A 22291-nucleotide genomic window follows, 5' to 3' on the forward strand; every position below is an offset into this window, starting at 1 on the left:
TGCAGAAAATACACGAGAGTTCAGGGGCCTTGCTTTAACAAAGTTAACCATTTTCACTGTTGTGTCCAGAAGGTCAAGCTGTCAGGCATTCCCTTGGCAGCAAGAGCCTCTCAGTGGATGCTGCAGTGTACCCAAGCGTCGTCGGGAGCAACTGCTTGCATGTGTTACCACTCCACTATGTTTCCCTGTCATGGCTTTTGCGCCATCAGTACAAATACCAACACATCTTGACCACCAAAGTCCATTTGATGTCACAAAGCTGTCCAGTACTTTAAAAATATATTCTCATGTTGTCCTGGTTTCCAGAAGAGGATGTCTTCCTTAATTGACCCCCCATAAACGTAACGGACATATACCAGGAGCTGTGCCAGGCCCGCCATGTCTGTTGACTCATCCAGCTGTAACATATAGAATTCACTGGCTTGTATATGAAGCAGTAATTGTTTCAAAACATCTCCTGTCAAGTCACTGATGCATCGTGAAACAGTGTTGTTTGATGAAGTCATTGTCTGTATAGTTTTTGTTGGCCTTTTCCCCCAGCATTGTCCCAGCCATATCCGCGGCAGCAGGAAGAATTAAGTCCTCCATAGTAGTATGGGTATTGCCTGTCCTAGCCACTTGGTCGCTCACCATATAGACGCTTCTAGCCCCTTCTTATTAATGGTATCTGTTGCGTTTATACAGTTGAAGTCGAAAGTTTACATACACTTAGTTATTAAACCTTGTTTTTCAACCAGTCCACAAATGTCTTGTTAACAAACTATAGTTTTGGCAAGTCGGTTAGGACATCTACTTTGTGCATGACACAAGTAATTTTTCCAACAATTGTTTACAGACAGATTATTTCACTTATAATTCACTGTATCACAATTCCAGTGGGTCAGCAGTTTATATACACTAAGTTGACTGTGCCTTTAAAACAGCTTGGAAAATTCCAGAAAATGATGTCATGGCTTTAGAAGCTTCTGATAGGCTAATTGACATCATTTGAGTCAATTGAAGGTGTACCTGTAGATATATTTCAAGGCCTACCTTCAAACTCAGTGTCTCTTTGCTTGACATCATGGGAAAATCTTAAGAAACCAGCCAAGACCTCATAAAAAAATGGTACAGGTCTGGTTCATCCTTGGGAGTAATTTGGGAGTAATTTCCAAACGCCTGAAGGTACCACGTTCATCTGTACAAACAATAGTACGCAAGCATAAACACCATGGGACCACGCTGTCTCCTAGAGATGAATGTACTTTGGTGCGAAAAGTGCAAATCAATCCCAGAACAACAGTAAAATGACCCTGTGAAGATGCTGGAGGAAACATAACCTGAAAGGCCGCTCAGCAAGCAAGATGCCACTGCTCCAAAACCGCCATAAAAAAGCCAGACTACGGTTTGCAACTGCACAAGGGGACAAAGATCGTACTTTCCTCTGGTCTGATGAAACAAAAATAGAACTTTTTGGCCATAATGACCATTGTTATGTTTGGAGGAAAAAGGGGGAGGCTTGCAAGCCGAATAATACCATCCCAACCGTGAAACACGGGGTGGCAGCATCATGTTGTGGGGGTGCTTCGCTGCAGAAGGGACTGGTGCACTTCACAAAATAGATGGCTTCATGAGGAAGGAATATTATATGGATATATTGAACCAACATCTCAAGACATCAGTCAGGAAGTTAAAGCTTGGTCGCAAATGGGTCTTCCAAATGGACAATGACCCCAAGCATACTTCCAAAGTCGTGGCAAAATGGCTTAAGGACAACAAAGTAAAGGTATTGGAGTGGCCATGACAAAGCCCTTATCTCAATCCCATAGAAAATTTGTGGGCAGAACTGAAAAAGCGTGTGCGAGCAAGGAGGCCTACAAACCTGACTCAGTTACACCAGCTCTGTCAGGAGGAATGGGCCAAATTTCACCCAACTTATTGTGGGAAGCTTGTGGAAGGCTATCTGAAAAGTTTGACCCAAGTTACACAATTTAAAGGCAATGCTACCAAATACTAATTGAGTGTATGTAAACTTCTGACTCACTGGGAATGTGATGAAAGAAATAAAAGCTGAAATAAATCACTCTCTACTATTATTCTTCTCTCTGCTATTCATTCTTAAAATAAAGTGGTGATTCTAACTGACCTAAGACAGGGATTCTTACTAGGATTAAATGTCAGGAATTGTGAGAAACTGAGTTTAAATGTATTTGGCTAAGGTGTATATGAAAACTTCCGACTAACTGGTCATGTCTTGCTACTCAAAAGTCATATTTATTCTCACTCAAAGAACTCCTGTGGCTTCTTTTTAAAATGATCATGTTTTGTTTCTAAAATGTCTGCGCAAGAGTGAAGGTTTCCCGCGAGAGAGTAACGGTTAATGTGATTGGATGTTAATTATTTGACTAGGCTACCTGTATTTGACATTGTGTTGTTATTTCGCTGAACACTAGCTGGTTCCATTTTATTTTTGGCAGTGAAACGAGGCTACTCAGACGAGAAAGAAACCTCACCCAAATGTATAGCCCCGTTGGAAAATGTAAATGTTCTGTATGAAAAACAAAAAAATGTGAATTACAATTTTAATTTGGCATACCCCAGACGGCATTGTGCCTACCCCAGTTTGGGAATACCTGGCCTACATGAATGAGTCCAAAAAAATTATCGTTCTCCCTCTTTTTGTAAACTCAATTAATCTTCCTAAACGTACTAAATATTTGTGTAGATTCCATTCAGCACACACAGGACAATGTGTATGTGATAAGTGTGACAAACTGCTGTGTGGTGTATCATGTGGCAGAGGGGTGAATCGTTCAGAGACCTAGTAAACAGATACTTGAGGGAATAAAATCAAGCCCCCCACAGCCAGCCTCCCCTCCCTGTCCCCCAGCCTCCTCTCCCTGTCCCCCAGCCTCCCCTCCCCGTCCCCCAACCTCCCTTCCCTGTCCACCAGCCTTCTCTCCCCCAGCCTTCTCTCCCCCAGCCTCCTCTCCCCCAGCCTTCTCTCCCTGTCCCCCAGCCTCCCCTCCCAGTCCCCCAGCCTCCTCTCCCCCAGCCTCCCCTCCCAGTCCCCCAACCTCCCTTCCCCCAACCTCCCTTCCCTGTCCACCAGCCTCCCCTCCCTGTCCACCAGCCTCCCCTCCCTGTCCAACAGCCTCCTGTCCAACAGCCTCCCTCCACCAGCCTCCCCTCCCTGTCCACCAGCCTCCCCTCCCTGTCCACCAGCCTCCCCTCCCTGTCCACCAGCCTCCCCTCCCTGTCCACCAGCCTCCCCTCCCTGTCCACCAGCCTCCCCTCCCTGTCCACCAGCCTCCCCTCCCTGTCCACCAGCCTCCCCATTAAAAATGATTAACTAACAAACACTTCAAAGCACCATAAGCCGTAAATCAGCCCGGGTAACAGTAGGGAACCCAACAGCCTTTGTGTGGACCCACAGCACAATGAGGGCCTGTGTGGGAGAGTACAGTATAGACTAGGAAGAATGGCACATAAACACGAAAACCCGCTGAGGGTGAGAATGAGAGCAGTCCTGTTGCCTGTAGGATCAGGGCAGACAGGCTTCAGAGTCTCAGCCTCCTAAACACACCACATGGACTGAGACTGGGGTTTCCCCACAACCCACTAAAGAAGCCATACAGGGCCAGCCAAGGGGTCACTATAAAACCTCACTACTGGGACCTACAGTATGCACTAAACTAAAAGCACAGTGACCTAATAACTACAAAACACTAAATAAATAGGTCACTGGAACAATAACTCAAAGTCGGTCAGACAAATCCTGTAGCCTAGCACAACAACTCAATAGATCAGCAAATGTGGAGAAGAGTGGCTTGGCTATCCAGACTGACCCTGTCAACCACCAAGACCAGAATAAGCAGACTGGACTAACAACATCATGGCTTCAATTATATCTCTTTATCTATACTTTCGCCCTGGCCTGGCTGCGGCCTTATCTCAGTTTCTATCATGTGGTCACTGGCGATTACACACTTAGAATAGGGATTAGAGACTAGCGCAAGTACTGAACCGTACAACATTCACACACACAGAGTCTGTGAGAGCTTTTTCCACCAGGCAGGAGCAGCCATGAGCCTGGCTTGAATTCAATCTCTACAGTACCAATGATTGCCGCTGCCGCTGCCCACACATTTCTCATTGCAAAATGTATTGACAGATGGTACTGTTAGGTCTGGTATTCAGCATCCACTGGGAAGTGGTAATGAACACTGATCACACAATGTCCAAAACCCTCAGTGGATTGGACGCAGAAAGAGAATCATGTCAGAGTTTGAATAGAATGTTATATATATATGGGGGATACAATCTTCCCAGATCTGCAGATTTTGCTGCGAGGAGGCAGAGTCATTAGATCATTTATTTTGGTCACAAGTCCAGGAATGGCTGAAGAATTGCAACATTTACCTAGAGCTAACACTGCAGATACTGTAGCAATACTGGGTGATTTAAAAAGTCAGTCAATCGATCAATAGTATAATAATTTTAGCAAAAATGTTTCTTTAATTTACCATCTGTAGAAACTATGAGAATAGGACTTTCCGTAACTTTTGTGAAGCATCACAGCACAGTTGAAAAATATATGGCAAATAGAAATCCAAAATGGATGGTGTTAAGAGATAGATGGGAGGAGCTGAAGGGTTGGACTAATAACAACAAGATAACCAACGTAAAACATACAGGGTTTGTAAAATGTATATAGGTTCAGAACTTTTGTGAAATAGCACAGTTACAAATAGAAATCAGATGGACATCAGAAATGGAGGAAGGCCAGGACTAAAAACAAACCAAATATAACTATTGTAAAATAGACTGTCTGTAAAATGTGTATAAACTGGAAGTAGAAGCCTAAGTGTTATTGTTTATTAGTTTACCCCATTTGGGGGAGGGGTGGTAGGGTTTGCAGGGAATAATAAAGGCAAATATATTGGAAGAACTGTGCAGATGCAAAGTTTGGAAACAGAATTACGGTCAAATCTCCCTCAGTTTTTTTATGCGACCACGTTCTTCAAAAACTTTGGTAGATATTGACTCCGAATTGAGGATTCAAAGATGTCTGCAGAAGAAATGGGGTGTCAGCCATATAATTTTACTTTGAGTTTGAAACAATCTCTTTTGGTTATTGAACTACAGTAGGTGGATTTACATCCATTAAGGTAACAGAATTCTGGTAACGGAAATACATCATGGGTCCCTAATCTGTATTGGGTAATTCCACCAATAAGCTGCCTTTTGAGTAGTGTAACTTGTTTGGGGGAAGATTATTATTTATTTTTTAAAAGTAAAATTACATTATGTCATCATTATGTTCATGTTCAACTTAATAAAAAACACTTTCTCCCATCTCAAGGGGTTAAATAAATAACAAATCCTATAGTAACTGCCTATTTAGTGCCAAATAAAGTAACAGGGTTGATAGCATGGCTATCTATGGGTAACAGGGATGACATGTTACACTCAGTTTTCCACCACAAAACACCAGAAAATGGCCAAAAAGAGTAGAACCAGCTCACCTGTTTTTACACTATGATTTGACTATTAGCTGGTCAATGTAAAAAAAAAAGTTTTTAAAAAAAGGGAATAGTTTCACCATATTAAAACAACAGTTCAGTTCACGTAACAGGGTTGACCTTAAACTGAGGGACAATCGGTTGTTCGTTTTTAACCTTAACATTCATTAAATAATATTCAGAAATTACTTTGTCAAAGCAACAAAATACCCAGGGTTTACAATGATGGTGAATAGGGCTTTCTCCTATAGAGCTCCATTTTTATGGAACGGTCTGCCTACCCATGTCAGAGAAGCAAACTCGGTCTCAACCTTTAAGTCTTTACTGAAGACTCATCTCTTCAGTGGGTCATATGATTGAGTGTAGTCTGGCCCAGGAGTGGGAAGGTGAAAGGAAAGGCTCTGGAGCAACGAACCGCCCTTGCCGTCTCTGCCTGGCCGGTTCCCCTCTTTCCACTGGGATTCTCTGCCTCTAACCCTATTACAGGGGCTGAGTCACTGGCTTACTGGGGCTCTCTCATGCCGTCCCTGCAGGGGGTGCGTCATCTGAGTGGGTTGATTCACTGTTGTGGTCACCCCCCCCCCCCCTTGGGCTGTGCCGTGGCGGAGATCTTTGTGGGCTATACTCAGCCTTGTCTCAGGATGGTAAGTTGGTGGTTGAAGATATCCATCTAGTGGTGTGAGGGCTGTGCTTTGGCAAAGTGGGTGGGGTTATATCCTTCCTGTTTGGCCCTGACCGGGGGTGTCCTCGGATGAGGCCACAGTGTCTCCTGTCCCCTCCTGTCTCAGCCTCCAGTATTTATGCTGCAGTAGTTTGTGTCAGGGGGCTGGGGTCAGTTTGTTATATCTGGAGTACTTCTCCTGTCCTATTCGGTGTCCTGTGTGAATCTAAGTGTGCGTTCTCTAATTCTCTCCTTTCTTTCTCTCGGAGGACCTGAGCCCTAGGACCATGCCCCAGGACTACCTGACATGATGACTCCTTGCTGTCCCCAGTCCACCTGGCCATGCTGCTGCTCCAGTTTCAACTGTTCTGCCTTACTATTATTCGACCATGCTGGTCATTTATGAACATTTGAACATCTTGGCCATGTTCTGTTATAATCTCCACCCGGCACAGCCAGAAGAGGACTGGCCACCCCACATAGCCTGGTTCCTCTCTAGGTTTCTTCCTAGGTTTTGACCTTTCTAGGGAGTTTTTCCTAGCCACCGTGCTTCTACACCTGCATTGCTTGCTGTTTGGGGTTTTAGGCTGGGTTTCTGTACAGCACTTTGAGATATCAGCTGATGTACGAAGGGCTATATAAATACATTTGATTTGATTTGAATACTTCAAAATAATATAATTGAAAAGCTTCAAGCTGGTACGTTAATGCTAAAAGATATACATCAAGAAACATGACACTTGTGTATACAGTACATTGCATTCAATTGGGGGAAGATTAGTGTCAATATATTGACGCCAAGAGATACGCATCAAAGACACGATGCCAAAGTGAATACATTTCATTCAATAGGGGGAAAATTAGTGCAACAAAATTGATTCATAGAGATAGCCATCATAGACAGACGCATAAGTTAAAAAAAAATCCAAAACAGTTTCACATTGTGGAGACTGCTGGTCATCTCAAACAGACTTTTCAAATCCAAATTTGCCCCATTAATTTTTTGTTGTGAAAATATAATTTAGCTAACACCCCAACTACTTTTGTGACTATGTACCATTTGGTTTTGAAGTAGGCTGTCATAAGAAGCTTAAACATTTCAACCTCATGTTGTAGGCTATTATACAAGGACTTTACAGATGATTTGCAGCCACTGTGTTAAAAAAACAAATAGCTTTTTCTCTAATCTATTGATGATCAGATACTTCAGTCGTAACTGGCTCTGTTGCGCTCACATTTTACAGGTGATAGCAGTGGTAAAGTTGTCTACAAACTTAGATTTAACTTTAACAATAGCATACATCAAAACGTCTCCAGTGCTGCTGCATGGGCTCATTCGTTGTCTTGCTATCAATTACACAGGCTGTGTGACCCATTTCTTCGACGACTCATATAGAATATCTGTGCATTAGTGGTGGGGTAGGCTAAATAAATACAACAGAATAGGCCAAATGAAAATAAGATTGATAAAGGAAATGAAAAAAGCTGCATGCCCAGAGCTCGTGGCTGAGCACGTGCTGAACAATCCCATACGTGAAATGTGTTTCTAGCCTCAACCGTTCTACCGATGTCACTCAAAAGGACCTTAACTTTAGGTCAGGCTTCAAGTGAGGCCTACCCTTTTGCCATGTAGTGGGGGAGGGGTGAAAATAAAAACAAATAAATATATTATTTTTTTTACCCCTTTTTCAGCCCAATTTCGTGATATCCAATTGGTATTTACAGTCTTGTCTCATCGCTGCAACTCCAATACGGACTCGGGAGAGGTGAAGGTTGAGAGCCATGCGTCCTCCGAAACGCAACCCAAACCAGCCGCACTGCTTCTTGACACAATGCCCACTTAACCCGGAATCCAGCCGCACTAATGTGTCGGAGGAAACACCGTACACCTGGCGACCGTGTCAGGAGTCAGTAATGGGACAAGGACATCCCTGCCGGCCAAACGCTCTCCTAACTCGGACAACGCTGGGCCAATTGTGCGCCACCCCATGGGTCTCCCGAGCGCGGCTGGCTGCGACAGTGTCTGGACTCAAACCCAGAATCTTTAGTGGCCTTAGACCACTGCGCCATTCATGAGGCAGAGTTTAACATTTATGTACACTACCATTCAATAGTTTGGGGTCACTTAGAAATGTCCTTGATTTTGAAAGAAAAGCACATTTTTTGGCCATTAAAATAACATCAAATTTATCAGAAATACAGTGTAGACATTGTTAATGTTGTAAATGATGCAGATTTTTATGGAATATCTACATAGGCGTACAGAGGCCCATTATCAGCAACCATCACTCCTGTGTTCCAATGGCACGTTGTGTTAGCTAATCCAAGTTTATCATTTTGAAAGGCTAATTGATCATTAGAAAACCCTTGTGCAATTATGTTAGCACAGCTGAAAACTGTCGTTCTGGTTAAAGAAGCAATAAAACTGGCCTTCTTTTGACTAGTTGAGTATCTGGAGCATCAGCATTTGTGGGTTTGATTACAGGCTCAAAATGGCCAGAAACAAAGACCTTTCTTCTGAAACTCATCAGTCTGTTCTTGTTCTGAGAAATTAAGGCTATTCCATGTGAGGAATTGCCAAGAAACTGAAGATCTCATACAATGCTGTGTACTACTCCCTTCACAGAACAGCACAAACTGGCTCTAACCAGAATTGAAAGAGGAGTGGGAGGCCCCGGTGCACAACTGAGCAAGAGGACAAGTACATTAGAGTGTCTTGTTTCAAAAACAGATGCCTCACAAGTCCTCAACTGGCAGCTTCATTAAATAGTAACTGCAAAACACCGGTCTCAACGTCAACAGTGAAGAGGCGACTCCGGGAGGCGGGAATTCTAAGCATCTTCTGAATACCACCCCTACCTATCTTCTGTATACCACCCCTAACTTGTCACAACACAACTGATTGTCTCAAACGCATTAAGAAGGAAAGAAATTTCACAAATGAACTTTTAACAAAGCACACCTGTTAATTGAAATGCATTATAGGTGACTACACTCTATGCCAAGAGTGTGCAAAGCTGTCATCAAGGCAAAGGGTAGCTACTTTGAAGAATTTGTTGAACCCTTTTCTGGTTACTACATGATTCCATGTGTTATTTCATAGTGTTGATGTCTTCACTATTATCCTACAATGTAGAAAATAGTAAAGAATAAAAGAGAAACCCTGAAATGAGTAGGTGTCCAAACTTTTGACTGGCACTATATACACATACAATATGACCAAAAGTATATGGACACTTCCTTGTTAAACATTAATATGGAGTCGGTCTCCCCTTTGCAGCAGTAACAGCCTCCACTCTTTTGGTAAGGCCTTCCACTAGATGTTGGAACATAGCTGTGGGGACTTGCTTCCATTCAGCCACAAGAGCATTAGTGAGGTCGGGCACTGATGTTGGGTAATGGCCTTCCCCAAACTGTTGCTATAAAGTTGGAAGAACAGAATTGTCTAGAATGTCATTGTATGCTGTAGCTTTAAGATTTACCTTAACTGGAACCATGAAAAACAGCCCCAGACCATTATTCCTTCTCCACCAAACTTTACAGTTAGCACTATGGTGTATATTTATACTCTGGGATCCACCACTGCTCATCCTAATATTTCTATATTTCTTAATTCCATTCTTTTACTTTTTAGATGTGTGTATTGTTGTGTGTTGTTAGATATTACTGCACTGCCGGAGCTAGGAACACAAGCATTTCGCTAAACCCGCAATAACATCTGCTAAATGTGTATGCGACCAATAAAATGTGATTTCATTTGACGCCCTGGAACAAAGCTACTGCCTCAAGCATTGTACACAACCAACAAACATCTACAGGTTGCATGCGCACATAGAGTACCATTTGAGATGCAAAATACCATCTAAGATTAACGCTTATGCCCTTTGAGGTTTGCAGAACAGGCGCCGTCAGCACTCATAATCACTGCTGGATGCTTCTTAGCTAGCTAGCCAGCCATTGTAGCCAATTTATCAAGGTGACAGCTAAAGCACAAGCAACTGAGATTTCTTGGTTGTAGTGCTAGCTAGCTAACTCTCACAAATTTGACCACTGCAATTGTGTATGGCATCATCCATTTCGTATGATATGTTACGTCCTTTTTTTCGGGTGCAATTCGTATGCTATGTTACAAATTCAATTCATACAATATGTTATGAACTTGTTGTGCTTAAGATCCCAGACTGCATCTTTAACGAGAGAGAGAAAGAGACAAAAAGAGAGAAAGAGGGAGGGGTTGACCAGACTGCTCCACATTCAAATTTGATTTGATTTGATTTGATTCTCGCTTTGACCACAAGACACAGAAAGAAAACAGTTATGAGCTAAACATAACAGTATGCCAGTGGAAGGGAGGACAGTAGAAGGTGGTGACCCTGTGGTTTGTGACGACTGTGATTTGTCATTGTAACCAATTCAATTGCAGTAATTCCATTGGTGATTTTTCTGTAATTATGTTACCAATTTGGTAACAACAATGGTATAAGTAAAAACACTATAAATAATTGATAAGTCTACCCTGTACTTGTTACTTCTGCGAACTTTCATTATCGGAGAGAAATTAGAATGTGGGTTTTTGTTAATGGCATTAAAAGGCACAAGGCAATGTTTCTTAAACTTACAGAAGGCAAGTAATTTCAAGTGTTGATATGAGATGGCAGGGGTCTTTACTTCAACACGATTGTTGACAAATACTTTTTCTGGTAGTCTAGATGTTTTCTAAGACCCCTTTTCCATCTGTTTGACCAGAAATCAAAGCCATTACCCATTCATAATTTTTATGATGGAAAAATAGTTGAAAAATGTATCTATGGCTTAATTTCCCAAAAATATAGACTTAGCTTTCATTTGACACCCAGTTTATCATACTGCTAAGAACTTAAAATGTTGGTGCTCATGGGTCCTTTTACATGGAAATGACCTGTGTATTGCACGTGCAATAGAGTAATGCTATGTGCATGAGACAACAGGCTGAATTAATTGAATTTGCAATCTATTGTAGATTTTTTAAAATTGTATTATTCTTATTATTGTCATCATTAATAATGAATTATCTTACCTAAAAGATAGATACAATTTCCATTTGAGTTTGATGACACATTATGGCGCGTGGGTGATGCTGGCTCTGTAGGCCTACTAACCAAAGATGATGAAATAACGCTGTAGTTTTACAACAGTAGCCTAGTACACCCAGTGTTTCCGTTTGGGTGAGTCTCGTGCGGCTGCCAAGAGAACAGTGCATAATACTACGATATCCTTATGTGGCGCAATCACACTGGACACAAACGTCATTTCAACGTCAATTCCACGTTGGTTCAACGTCATTTAATTTAAACAAACGTGTATTCAACCTGTGTGTGCCCAGTGGGATGCAACGTGTAGGCTACAACAGTTCCAACTTCTAATCGTGCTTAGTGTGGTAATAGTGAATTGCATCGGCTTGGATACTTACAGATGCAAAGACAGGCTATCAGCTTCGCCCCATTCTCGGGCACTGGGCAGTCAGGGAAAATGGGCTTGAGGAGGTAGGTAGCGAAGACGTACGCGACAATGTACTGCGATGATGGCCGGATGATGAGCAACTCGATCCACAATTTCAGGAAAGCCGGCAGGGAACCATACACTTCAAGGATGTAAGCATAGTCTCCACCTGATTTGGAAATAGTGGTGCCCAGCTCAGCATAGCACAGGGCACCTATGGTTGAGAACACTCCACACACTGCCCAAACAATAAGGGACAGTCCGACTGACCCGGCTTCCTTTACCACTCCAGTCGGGGTCACAAATATACCCGAGCCGATAATGGTACCCACAATGATTGCTACGCCATTCACCAGGGTAATGGTTCTCTCTAGGACAACCTTATCTTCGCCGGGTACAGATACCTTGTCCGGGCTTCCCGGTGCGCCTCCCGTTCGGCTGGAGTTTCCATTCTCCCCTCTGGCCGGAGAGAGCATCTTCTCCGTAACCTCCTTGTCTTCCACATCCCGGTCAACTGACGAATTCGAATTTCTTTTCTTTAAACTAGACATTGCTCGATCCTGTGGGGACACGGCTTTTAGCTTGTTGTCTGTGTCTCTCCTTGCGTTGTTTTTTCTATTCAATGTCTATGATTCTGTCTGAGTCGCTCCTGTAGCACAAATACACGATGCTTCCGTAGCTGACACGGAAAAACGTGCTTGTTCTGTGCTGTGTCAACGCAACTCTGTGTATAAAGGACTCGAGTAGAATGCATTCAGGGGAGAATCTTAAATGCCCTGTTGCGTCCTCCCTCTCTCCTTACTTCCCTCCCATTGGAAAAGGTCAGAGGGGCGGGACCTCTGGCTTTCTCATTCAAATTGTTTTTGAGGACGCGACGACGAAACATTTGAAATTGTCATATGGGCCAGTCTCCTTCTTTTTTTTGCCTGTCATGACAGCGTCACAAATCCACCCCAAAAGATGCTGCTGAGTTGCTAAATGTGAGACCGAAGCTTTTACGCCCTCTAGTGATGTTTTCGCAGATACAAACCGTTTAAGGGACCAAACTGCCAGACAAGCTGAAATGCTTTTGTTTGCATTCTCTGCTAGGCAGTTAAAGAGTGAAAACTGAGATCATTTTAAGGAAATTACAAAATACAAAATGGCCATTGTGGTAAAGACGCACTAGTTGCCAATCCATACGCATTCCTTTCATTATGTGACATGTTGGCCTTTGTTTATCTGTGCCACATTAAATATATCACAAGTCGTCCATTTAACTTTAATCCTTGACATTTCAAAGAATCTAGAATGTTTGTTTATGGTAATTCTTGTTAGTTTACTCAATATATTATTGGGATATACATTAATTTAGCCTATCGCTTTCATTCTACAAGTGGACATGTAGCTTGAAGAGCTCACAAACTGCATTGCCTACACTTATGTGGAATTAGTTTTGGTTCATTAAATTCCATTTACATGTTTTATGTCAATTTCTTAATTGTCTGTTGTCTGGAACGCTTCATGTAGGCCTATGCATTATGTGTGAACAGGCGCACATAAAAGTACCTATGCTAGAGCTGCCGCTTTCAAGGAGCGGGAGACTAATCCGGACGCTTATAAGAAATTCCACTATGCCCTCGTACAAACCATCAAACAAGCAAAGCGTCAATACAGGATTAAGCTTGTATCCTACTACACCGGCTCTGAAGCTCGTCGGATGTGGCAGGGCTTGAAAACTATTATGGACTACAAAGGGAAACCCAGCCGTGAACTGCCCAGTGACGTGAGCCTACGAGACGAGCTAAATGCCATTTATGCTCACTTTGAGGCAAGCAACACTGAAGCATGCATGAGAGGACCAGCTGTTCTCGACGACTGTGTGATAACGCTCTCGGTAGCCGATGTGAGCAAGACCTTTAAACAGGTCAACATTCACAAAGCTGCGGGGCCAGACATTACCAGGACGTGTACTCAAAGCATGCACGGACCAACTGGCAAGTGTCTTCACTGACATTTTCAACCTCTCCCTGACCGATTCTGTAATATCTACATGTTTCAAGCAGACCACCATAGTCCCTGTGCCCAAAGAGGCGAAGATAGCCTGTCTAAATGATTACCGCCCCATAGCACACACGTCGGTAGCCATGAATTTCCTTTAAAGGCTGGTCATGGCTCACATCCCGGATACCCTAGACCCACTCCAATTCGCATACCGCCCCAACAGATCCACAGATGACGCAATCTCAATCGCACTCCACACTGCCCTTTCCCACTTCCCACCTGGACAAAAGGAACACCTATGTGAGAATACTGTTCATTGACTACAGCTCAGCGTTCAGCACCATAGGGCCCACAAAGCTCATCACTAAACTAAGGACCCTGGAACTAAACACCTCCCTCTGCAACTGGATCCTGGACTTCCTGACGAGCCGCTCCCAGGTAGTAAGTGTAGGCAACAACACGTCTGCTACACTGATCTTCAACGCTGGGGCCCCTCAGGGGTGTGTGCTTAGTCCCCTCCTGTACTCTCTGTTCACCCACAACTGAGTTGCCAAACACAACTCCAACACCATCATTAAGTTTGTTGACGACACAACAGTGGTAGGCTTGATCACCTAATGATGAGACAGCCTATAGGGAGGAGATCAGAGACCTGGCAGTGTGGTGCCAAGACAACAATCTCTCCCTCAATGTGAGCAAGACAAGGAGCTGATCGTGGACTACAGGAAAAGGTGGGCCAAACAGGCCTCCATTACATCGACAGGGCTGTAGTGGAGCTGGGTGAGAGCTTCAAGTTCCTTGGTGTCCACATCACCAACGAACTATCCTGGTCCAAACATACCAAGACAGTCTTGAAGAGGGTACGACAATGCCTATTCCCCCTCAAGAGACTGAAAAGATTTGGCATGGGTCCTCAGATCCTCAAAAAGTTCTACAGCTACACCATCGAGAGCATCCTGACCGGTTGCATCACCGCCTGGTATGGTAACTGCTCGGCATCTGACCATAAGGCGCTACAGAGGGTAGTGTGTACTGGCCAGTACGTCACTGGGGCCAAGCTTCCTGCCATTCAGCACATATATACTAGGCAGTGTCAGAGGAAGGTCCAAAAAATTGTCCGACTCCAGTCATCCAAGTCATAGACTTTTCTCTACTACCACACGGCAAGAGGTACCGGAGCGGCAAATGGCGTCTTAACAGCTTCTACCCCCAAACCGTAAGACAATTTATCAAATGGCCACAAGATTATTTACATTGGCAACGCCCCATTTGTTTTTTACACTGCTGCTACTCGCTGTTTATTGTCTATGCATAGTCACTTCACCCCTACCTACATGTACAAATTTACCCTCGACTAAGCTGTACCCCAGCAAATTTACTCAGTACCGGTACCCTCTGTATGCAGCCTCATTATTGTTATTTTATTGTGTTACTTTTTATAATTTTTTACATTAGTTTATTTGTTAAATCTTTTCTTAATTCTTTCTTGAACTGTACTGTTGGTTAAGGGCTTGTAAGTAAGCATTTCACGGTATGGTCTACACGTTGTGTTCGGCGCATATGCCAAATCAAGTTTGATTTGATTTCAGCCACTTGAAAATGAGGCAGTTACTCAGTGATGTGTTGTGTTGGATTTGCTCCAAATATAAGGCTTTGCATTTAGGCCAAAAAGTGTATTCCTTTGCCGTTTTTCCCCCAGTATTACTTCAGTGCCTTGTTGCATACATAAGCATATTATGTATATTTATATTCTTCTTTTCACTCTTGTCATTTAGCTCATTATTGTGGAGTCCCTACAATGTTGTTTTGGCCATCCACAGTTTACTCCCATCACAGCCATTGAACTCTGTAGCTGTTTTAAAATCACCAATGGCCTCATGGTGACATCCCTAAGCAGTTTCCTTCCTGTCCTGCAGCTCAGTTCAGTAGGGCGACTGCAGCCTATAGCCTAGGCCTACCTCTACTCGCTCAGCCATGCATTGAACAGTCTTTTTTGTGAACAGTGATTGAGTTACTGTATATTATTAGCCTACATTCTTACTATTCAATCTACTCATTACATTAGGAATCGTAGGCTATCATACATACGTATGCAAATACAATGATGCATGGAATGCTTTATTATAAAGGTGCATTTTTTATGGAGAAAATTAACTTCCCCAAACTCACGCACCGCCTATGGTAAGATACTTAATTATTACGTAGAAATACTTTTATATTGATATCTCTGTGTTCGACCACGCTACCTCAAAATATTTAACCTTTATTTAACTAGGCACGTCAGAAAATAATAAATTCTTATTTACAACGACGGCCTACCAATGAACAGGAAGGGTTAAGAAAATGAGATGAAACAAGCCCCACTATGAGGCCTTTGCAGAGATGTGCCCTGGAGTTCCCTCACCCAGACACACAGACCCACAGACAGACCCTTGCCATAATTGCATCTGGAGCTCAGACAGACAAATATTGCCCCACTCAGACAATTTCCTGTTGTGTCCTCAGAAGAGGAGGACATAGTTAAATAATAGTGGCCAGATTTACCCCTAAGGTCTTCAAGTTATTGGCTCCTCATTTAACACAGCAAAAAGACAGACAAGATGCAGGCTTAGCGTTTCATATATAGTCTGAGTAGTTTCTTCCTTCCTAAATACCATTTCAGGTCCCTGCAGAGAGTTGAAGAAATACATTGGAGTCTGATGTTTGCCCTCTCCTTGTGTAATTGCAGATCATATTTTTTAGAGGCAGACCTATGATCTCCTATTGCACAATATGACATTCCACATTCTTTGAGTTCAGTCAGTCACAAGAACACAGATATTAACGCACTTGGAAAGACTCATTTGTCCAAATTTCTTGCCCGCTTCTCTTTTTGTGCTATCATGATGTCCAGTTTTTTAAATTCCCACCTAATTCACCCAGGAATTACGGTATGTTGCCTGTAAAAAAAGGCTATTTTTATATGACCCCCTTTCAAACTGTCCCATTTTTTTATCACATTCCTTCCTGCATAAGCCTTTTCTATATCCGTGTGCATGCCAGCACTGTTGGCGAGTGGGAGTAGCGATGTCGGGTGTTCCGTTGTTAGTGGGAGTAGCGGTGTCGGGTGTTTCGTTGTTAGTGGGAGTAGCGGTGTCGGGTGTTCCGTTGTTAGTGGGAGTAGCGGTGTCGGGTGTTCCGTTGTTAGTGGGAGTAGCGGTGTCGGGTGTTCCGTTGTTAGTGGGAGTAACGTCCAGAACGCCGCAGCCCGTCTGGTGTTCAACCTTCCCAAGTTCTCTCACGTCACCCCGCTCCTCCGCTCTCTCCACTGGCTTCCAGTTGAAGCTCGCATCCGCTACAAGACCATGGTGCTTGCCTACGGAGCTGTGAGGGGAACGGCACCTCAGTACCTCCAGGCTCTGATCAGGCCCTACACCCAAACAAGGGCACTGCGTTCATCCACCTCTGGCCTGCTCGCCTCCCTACCACTGAGGAAGTACAGTTCCCGCTCAGCCCAGTCAAAACTGTTCGCTGCTCTGGCTCCCCAATGGTGGAACAAACTCCCTCACGACGCCAGGACAGCGGAGTCAATCACCACCTTCCGGAGACACCTGAAACCCCACCTCTTTAAGGAATGCCTAGGATAGGATAAAGTAATCCTTCTCACCCCCCGCCCCCCTCCTTAAAAGATTTAGATGCACTATTGTAAAGTGGCTGTTCCACTGGATGTCATAAGGTGAATGCACCAATTTGTAAGTCGCTCTGGATAAGAGCGTCTGCTAAATGACTTAAATGTAATGTAAATGTAATGAGTAGCGGTGTCTGGTGTTCCGTTGTTAGTGGGAGTAGCGGTGTCGGGTGTTCCGTTGTTAGTGGGAGTAGCGATGTCGGGTGTTCCGTTGTTAGTGGGAGTAGCGTGTTGGGTGTTCCGTTGTTAGTGGGAGTAGCGGTGTCGGGTGTTCCGTTATTAGTTGGAGTCTATTTTAATAAATCCATTGAATGCATTTGGAAAGTATTGAGACGCCTTCACATTTTCTACATTTTATAACGTTTCGGCTTTATTCTAAAATGGATGAAAAGCCAAAACAGTTTCTAATTTTTTTTCTCCAAATGTATTAAAAATAAAAACTGAAATATCACATTTACATAAGTATCCAGAACCTTTTCAGCGATTACAGCCTCAAGTATTCTTGGGTATGACACTACAAGCTTGGCACACCTGTATATGGGGAGTTGCTTCCATTCTTCTCTGCAGATCCTCTCAAGCTATGTCAGCTTGGATGGGGAACGTCGCTGCACAGCTATTTTCCTCATTCTCCAGAGATGTTTGATCGTCTTCAAGTCCGGGCTCTGGCTGGGACACTCAAGGACATTCAGAAACTTGGCCCGAAGCCGCTCCTGCCTTGTCTTGGCTGTGTGTTTAGGGTCGTTGTCCTGTTGGAAGGTGAACCTTCGCGCCAGTCCTGAATGCTCTGGAGCAGGTTTTCATCAAGGATCTCTGTACTTTGCTTCGTTCATCTTTTCCTCGGTCCTTACTAGTCTCCCAATCCCTGCCACTGAAAAACATCCCCACAGCATGATGCTGCCACCACCATACTTCACCGTAGGGATGGTATTAAGGTCAGGACATGACATATGCATATCACCTACACTTTGTCATGTAGCCTAGGCTTTTTTATTGATGTACATTTATGAAAAATAGATTTGAATATTATTCCAATGTTGGCCTCTGATCCAATTCTGATCCGAGTAATTGTTTGATATTGTGATTTTTGTGTGATTAAAAACAAAAAAACTTAAATGTATATTCTTCTTGTCTGATTATAATTTTTGGGGACTTTTCCTAGACAAGAGGACAAAGTTGAGTCCTGAGGAAGGTGTAGTACTGCTTTTCTAGCAGCTTCCCAGTCCCAGCACCAAAACCAGAGGAGAGAGGGAAGAAACGGTGTCCCCGGCAGCGGTGAACCCTCCAGCAACGGTGACCAGCCCAGTGACTGTGACCCCAAGTGGCAGTGACCCTAGCGGCGGTGAGCCCAGCAACGTGGGTCTCGATACAGGGCAAGGCCACCACCCTGCTGCCTGCGCCAAGGTCCTCACCCTCAACACCGGGCAGAACCACCACCCCACTGCCAGTGCCAATGGCCTCACCCTCAACACCGGTCAGAGCCGCCACTCCTCTTCTGGTACCAAGGGCCTCGACACAGGCACCACAGACCTGTGCTTCAGCCAGCCCAAGGTGAAGAGAAGAAGTAGTGTGCCCTGAACCTTGTGTGTTCCTGAACATTCTTCCTGACATCTCAGGCACTACAGTGGAGAACCCCCCCAGTCCATAGTGTCAGGAAAGAGCCAACCAGATACCGGCTGCATCCTGACAAAGACTTCCAAGACACACCCCACCCACCAAACTTAAAGTGGTTTTGTCATGCCCTTTTCAGCTCAGCCGGGTTGAAAGGATATTTTAAATAAATGACTGGACATGAAAGAAGACAGTTTTGGGTCCTGAGTTCACTTATCTAAGAACTGTTGTATTGTTGCCTTGCATATGTTGAATATTTGAACAAGATATTCAGGATTCACTAGTAATGTTTACTTACCTATTGTTCTTATAGCTTTAACCGTTTACTCCACAAAGTGTTTTTAGAAAATGTTTTATTTGTTCCTGCCTTTTTCGGCACTGCTGGAGCAGGGCTACAGTGCGACCGATTTACTTGCATATGCGCCTAAAAATAGATATTTGAAAAAAATCAAGTATGAGCACGTGCGAGTTGTGATTTTTCCATTTTGTTTCATAGCTGGTAGCTAATCACACAAAGAAACTACAGAGTCCTATACATCTCACAGTCTCATGTAGCAATAATGCTTGGGGCGCTGTGCCCACCGGGAGACCAGGACGAATAAAAACTATGAGAACGTATGCACTCACTACTGTAAGTTACTCTGGATAAGAGCGTCTGCTAAATGACTCAAATGTAAAAAATGTGCTGAAAGATTAATTTTTAGAAGTGCACAGGCATAGAAGTTAGTTGAACTTACCCGAAAGGGTACTAAAATGTGACTTAGTCCTCGAGTTTTTGGGCTATTTACAGTTTTGTTCACACGCTATGTTGTTTTTCAATGTTAGCTAAGCTTTGCTCAACTGCTAGCAAAGAAGGTACTTTATGTCAGAGAAAAGAGAGCAATAGTAATGCTGTCTTTTTGTAGGCACTAACTACGCCATGGTTCATTGGACAAAGCCTATGGGGTTTTTGTAGCGTTTTAAGATAAATGCTGAAAATAAGTGCTCTGGTAAACAGGCATAGGAGATCTTATACGTTTTGTTCTATGAGATCTCTTCTTCATCAGCTTTCATTTTCTGTGAATTTTGAAGCATTTATGTAAAAAAAAAAAAAAAAAGCACAAGGCTTCATAATTGATTAAGGTCATGTTAACTGACTGATATGTCATATAACAAAACATATAAGATATCCTAAGCCTGTGTTAACCCCAGACCTTATATTCGGCATTTATCCCAAAAACCTATTCTTTCCCCCATTAATTTCCCTCATAGGAATGGCTGAACGAACCAGCGGTAACTCATTTCCGGGTTTTAGGACTACAAGCTGGTTAGCTATGTATCATCTCTCAAAGACAGACATCTGAGGCCCACCATTACCATGGTAACAGCCAGCCCCTTAAAGGGACAGCTGAACATTGTTGTGTCATAAAGTTCACTTTATTGAGAATGGAACACTCAAACCTTTTAATGAACTTTTAGTCATTTATCATAAAAACACTCTTCCTCAAATACTTTCATTGTGCTCCAAAATGTCTTTGTGTGCTACTAATTTATTTGACTTAGGAGCACATATGAAAGTCAGCGTAGAGCCCTCTGGAGGGGATAGTGTTGTGAATGCAGTTCTGCTCTTTTATGCCCCGCCTACTGGGTGGATTGATTGGCAGTGGTGTTGGCCAATCATCTGTCAGCCCCACATTGCCATGCTATGTAACTGACAGTTTGCCTTCAGTTTTGTTGTATGGCCCCAGTATGGACACTGTGCTGTGTGATCTGTGCTGAAGCTCAACAGTAACTAAATGTGAAATTTGACTGCAATTAACATCCTAAAACAAGGCATAAGGTTGTCATAGACCAGGGTTCCCCAACTGCCGGCCCGCGGTTTTATTTGGCCCTCCATGTTTTCTGAGCAAAAAAGTATATATTTTTGTTTTCATTGTTGGACATAAAAGACTGTAAAAACAACAGGAAATCAGTGATTTTAATTTAAGAAATCTGTTCTCAAGTATAATAGAGAGACACGTGACATCTTATTTAACATACTCTTTGAAGATGTAGGGCTTCAGACGTTTTTGGAAGATATGCAGGGACTCTTCTGTTCTAGTATCAGGGGGAAGCTGGTTCCACCTTTGGGGTGCCAGGACAGAGAAGAGTTTTGACTGGGCTGAAGCTGATCTCCCATAGCGGTGGGACAGCCAAAAGATCAGAGATGGCAGAACGGAGTGCTCAGGTTGGGATGTAGGGTTTGAGCATTGCCTGAAGGTAGGGAGGCGCAGTTCCCCTTGTTGCTCCGTGGGCAAGCACCATGGTCTTGTCGTGGACGCGAGCTTCGACTGGAAGCCGGTGGAGTGTATGGAGGAGCGGGTGACATGGGAGAACTTGGGAAGGTTGAACACCAGACGGGCTGCGGCGTTCTGGATAGGTTGCAGGTTGAGTTTGATGGCACAAGCGGTGAGTCCAGCCCACAGAGAGTTACAGTAGTCCAGATGGGATATGACAAGTGCCCAGATTAGGACCTGCGCCACTTCCTGTGTGAGGAATCAAATCAAATCAAATTTTATTTGTCACATACACATGGTTAGCAGATGTTAATGTGAGTGTAGCGAAATGTTTGTGCTTCTAATTCCGACAATGCAGTAATAACCAACAAGTAATCTAGCTAACAATTCCAAAACTACTACCTTATAGACACAAGTGTAAGGGGATAAAGAATATGTACATAAAGATATATGAATGAGTGATGGTACAGAGCGGCATGGGCAAGATACAGTAGATGGTATTGAGTGCAGTATATACATATGAGATGAGTATGTAAACAAAGTGGCATAGTTAAAGTGGCTAGTGATACATGTATTACATAAAGATGCAGTCGATGATATAGAGTACAGTATATACGTATGCATATGAGATGAATAATGTAGGGTATGTAAACATATTAGGTAGCATTGTTTAAAGTGGCTAGTGATATATTTTACATAATTTCCCATCAATTCCCATTATTAAAGTGGCTGGAGTTGAGTCAGTGTGTTGGCAGCAGCCACTCAATGTTAGTGGTGGCTGTTTAACAGTCTGAAGGCCTGAAGACCTGTACTGACCTCGTCTTCTGGATGATAGCGGGGTGAACAGGCAGTGGCTTGGGTGGTTGTTGTCCTTGATGATCTTTATGGCCTTCCTGTAACATCGGGTGGTGTAGGTGTCCTGGAGGGCAGGTAGTTTGCCCCCGGTGATGCGTTGTGCAGACCTCTGGTGAGCCTTACGGTTGTGGGCGGAGCAGTTGCCGTACCAGGCGGTGATACAGCCCGACAGGATGCTCTCGATTGTGCATCTGTAGAAGTTTGTGAGTGCTTTTGGTGACAAGACGAATTTCTTCAGCCTCCTGAGGTTGAAGAGGCGCTGCTGCGCCTTCTTCACAAT

At 43.5% G+C, this 22291-nt stretch overlaps 1 protein-coding gene across 1 annotated transcript in view; it reads right to left on the reverse strand.

Moving 5' to 3' along the window:
* Nucleotides 1–12521, reverse strand: part of slc7a5 (solute carrier family 7 member 5) — a 29819-nt gene extending 17298 nt beyond the window's left edge. Inside the window, exon 1 of the mRNA XM_035790888.2 lies at nt 11615–12521. Coding sequence (XP_035646781.1) covers nt 11615–12194 — 580 coding nt within the window. The 5' untranslated portion in view covers nt 12195–12521. The remainder of the gene's footprint in view (nt 1–11614) is intronic.
* Between the last annotated feature and the right edge of the window lie 9770 nt (nt 12522–22291).

The sequence above is a fragment of the Oncorhynchus keta genome, chromosome 17, assembly GCF_023373465.1.
Source record: "Oncorhynchus keta strain PuntledgeMale-10-30-2019 chromosome 17, Oket_V2, whole genome shotgun sequence".
Lineage (NCBI taxonomy): Eukaryota > Metazoa > Chordata > Actinopteri > Salmoniformes > Salmonidae > Oncorhynchus > Oncorhynchus keta.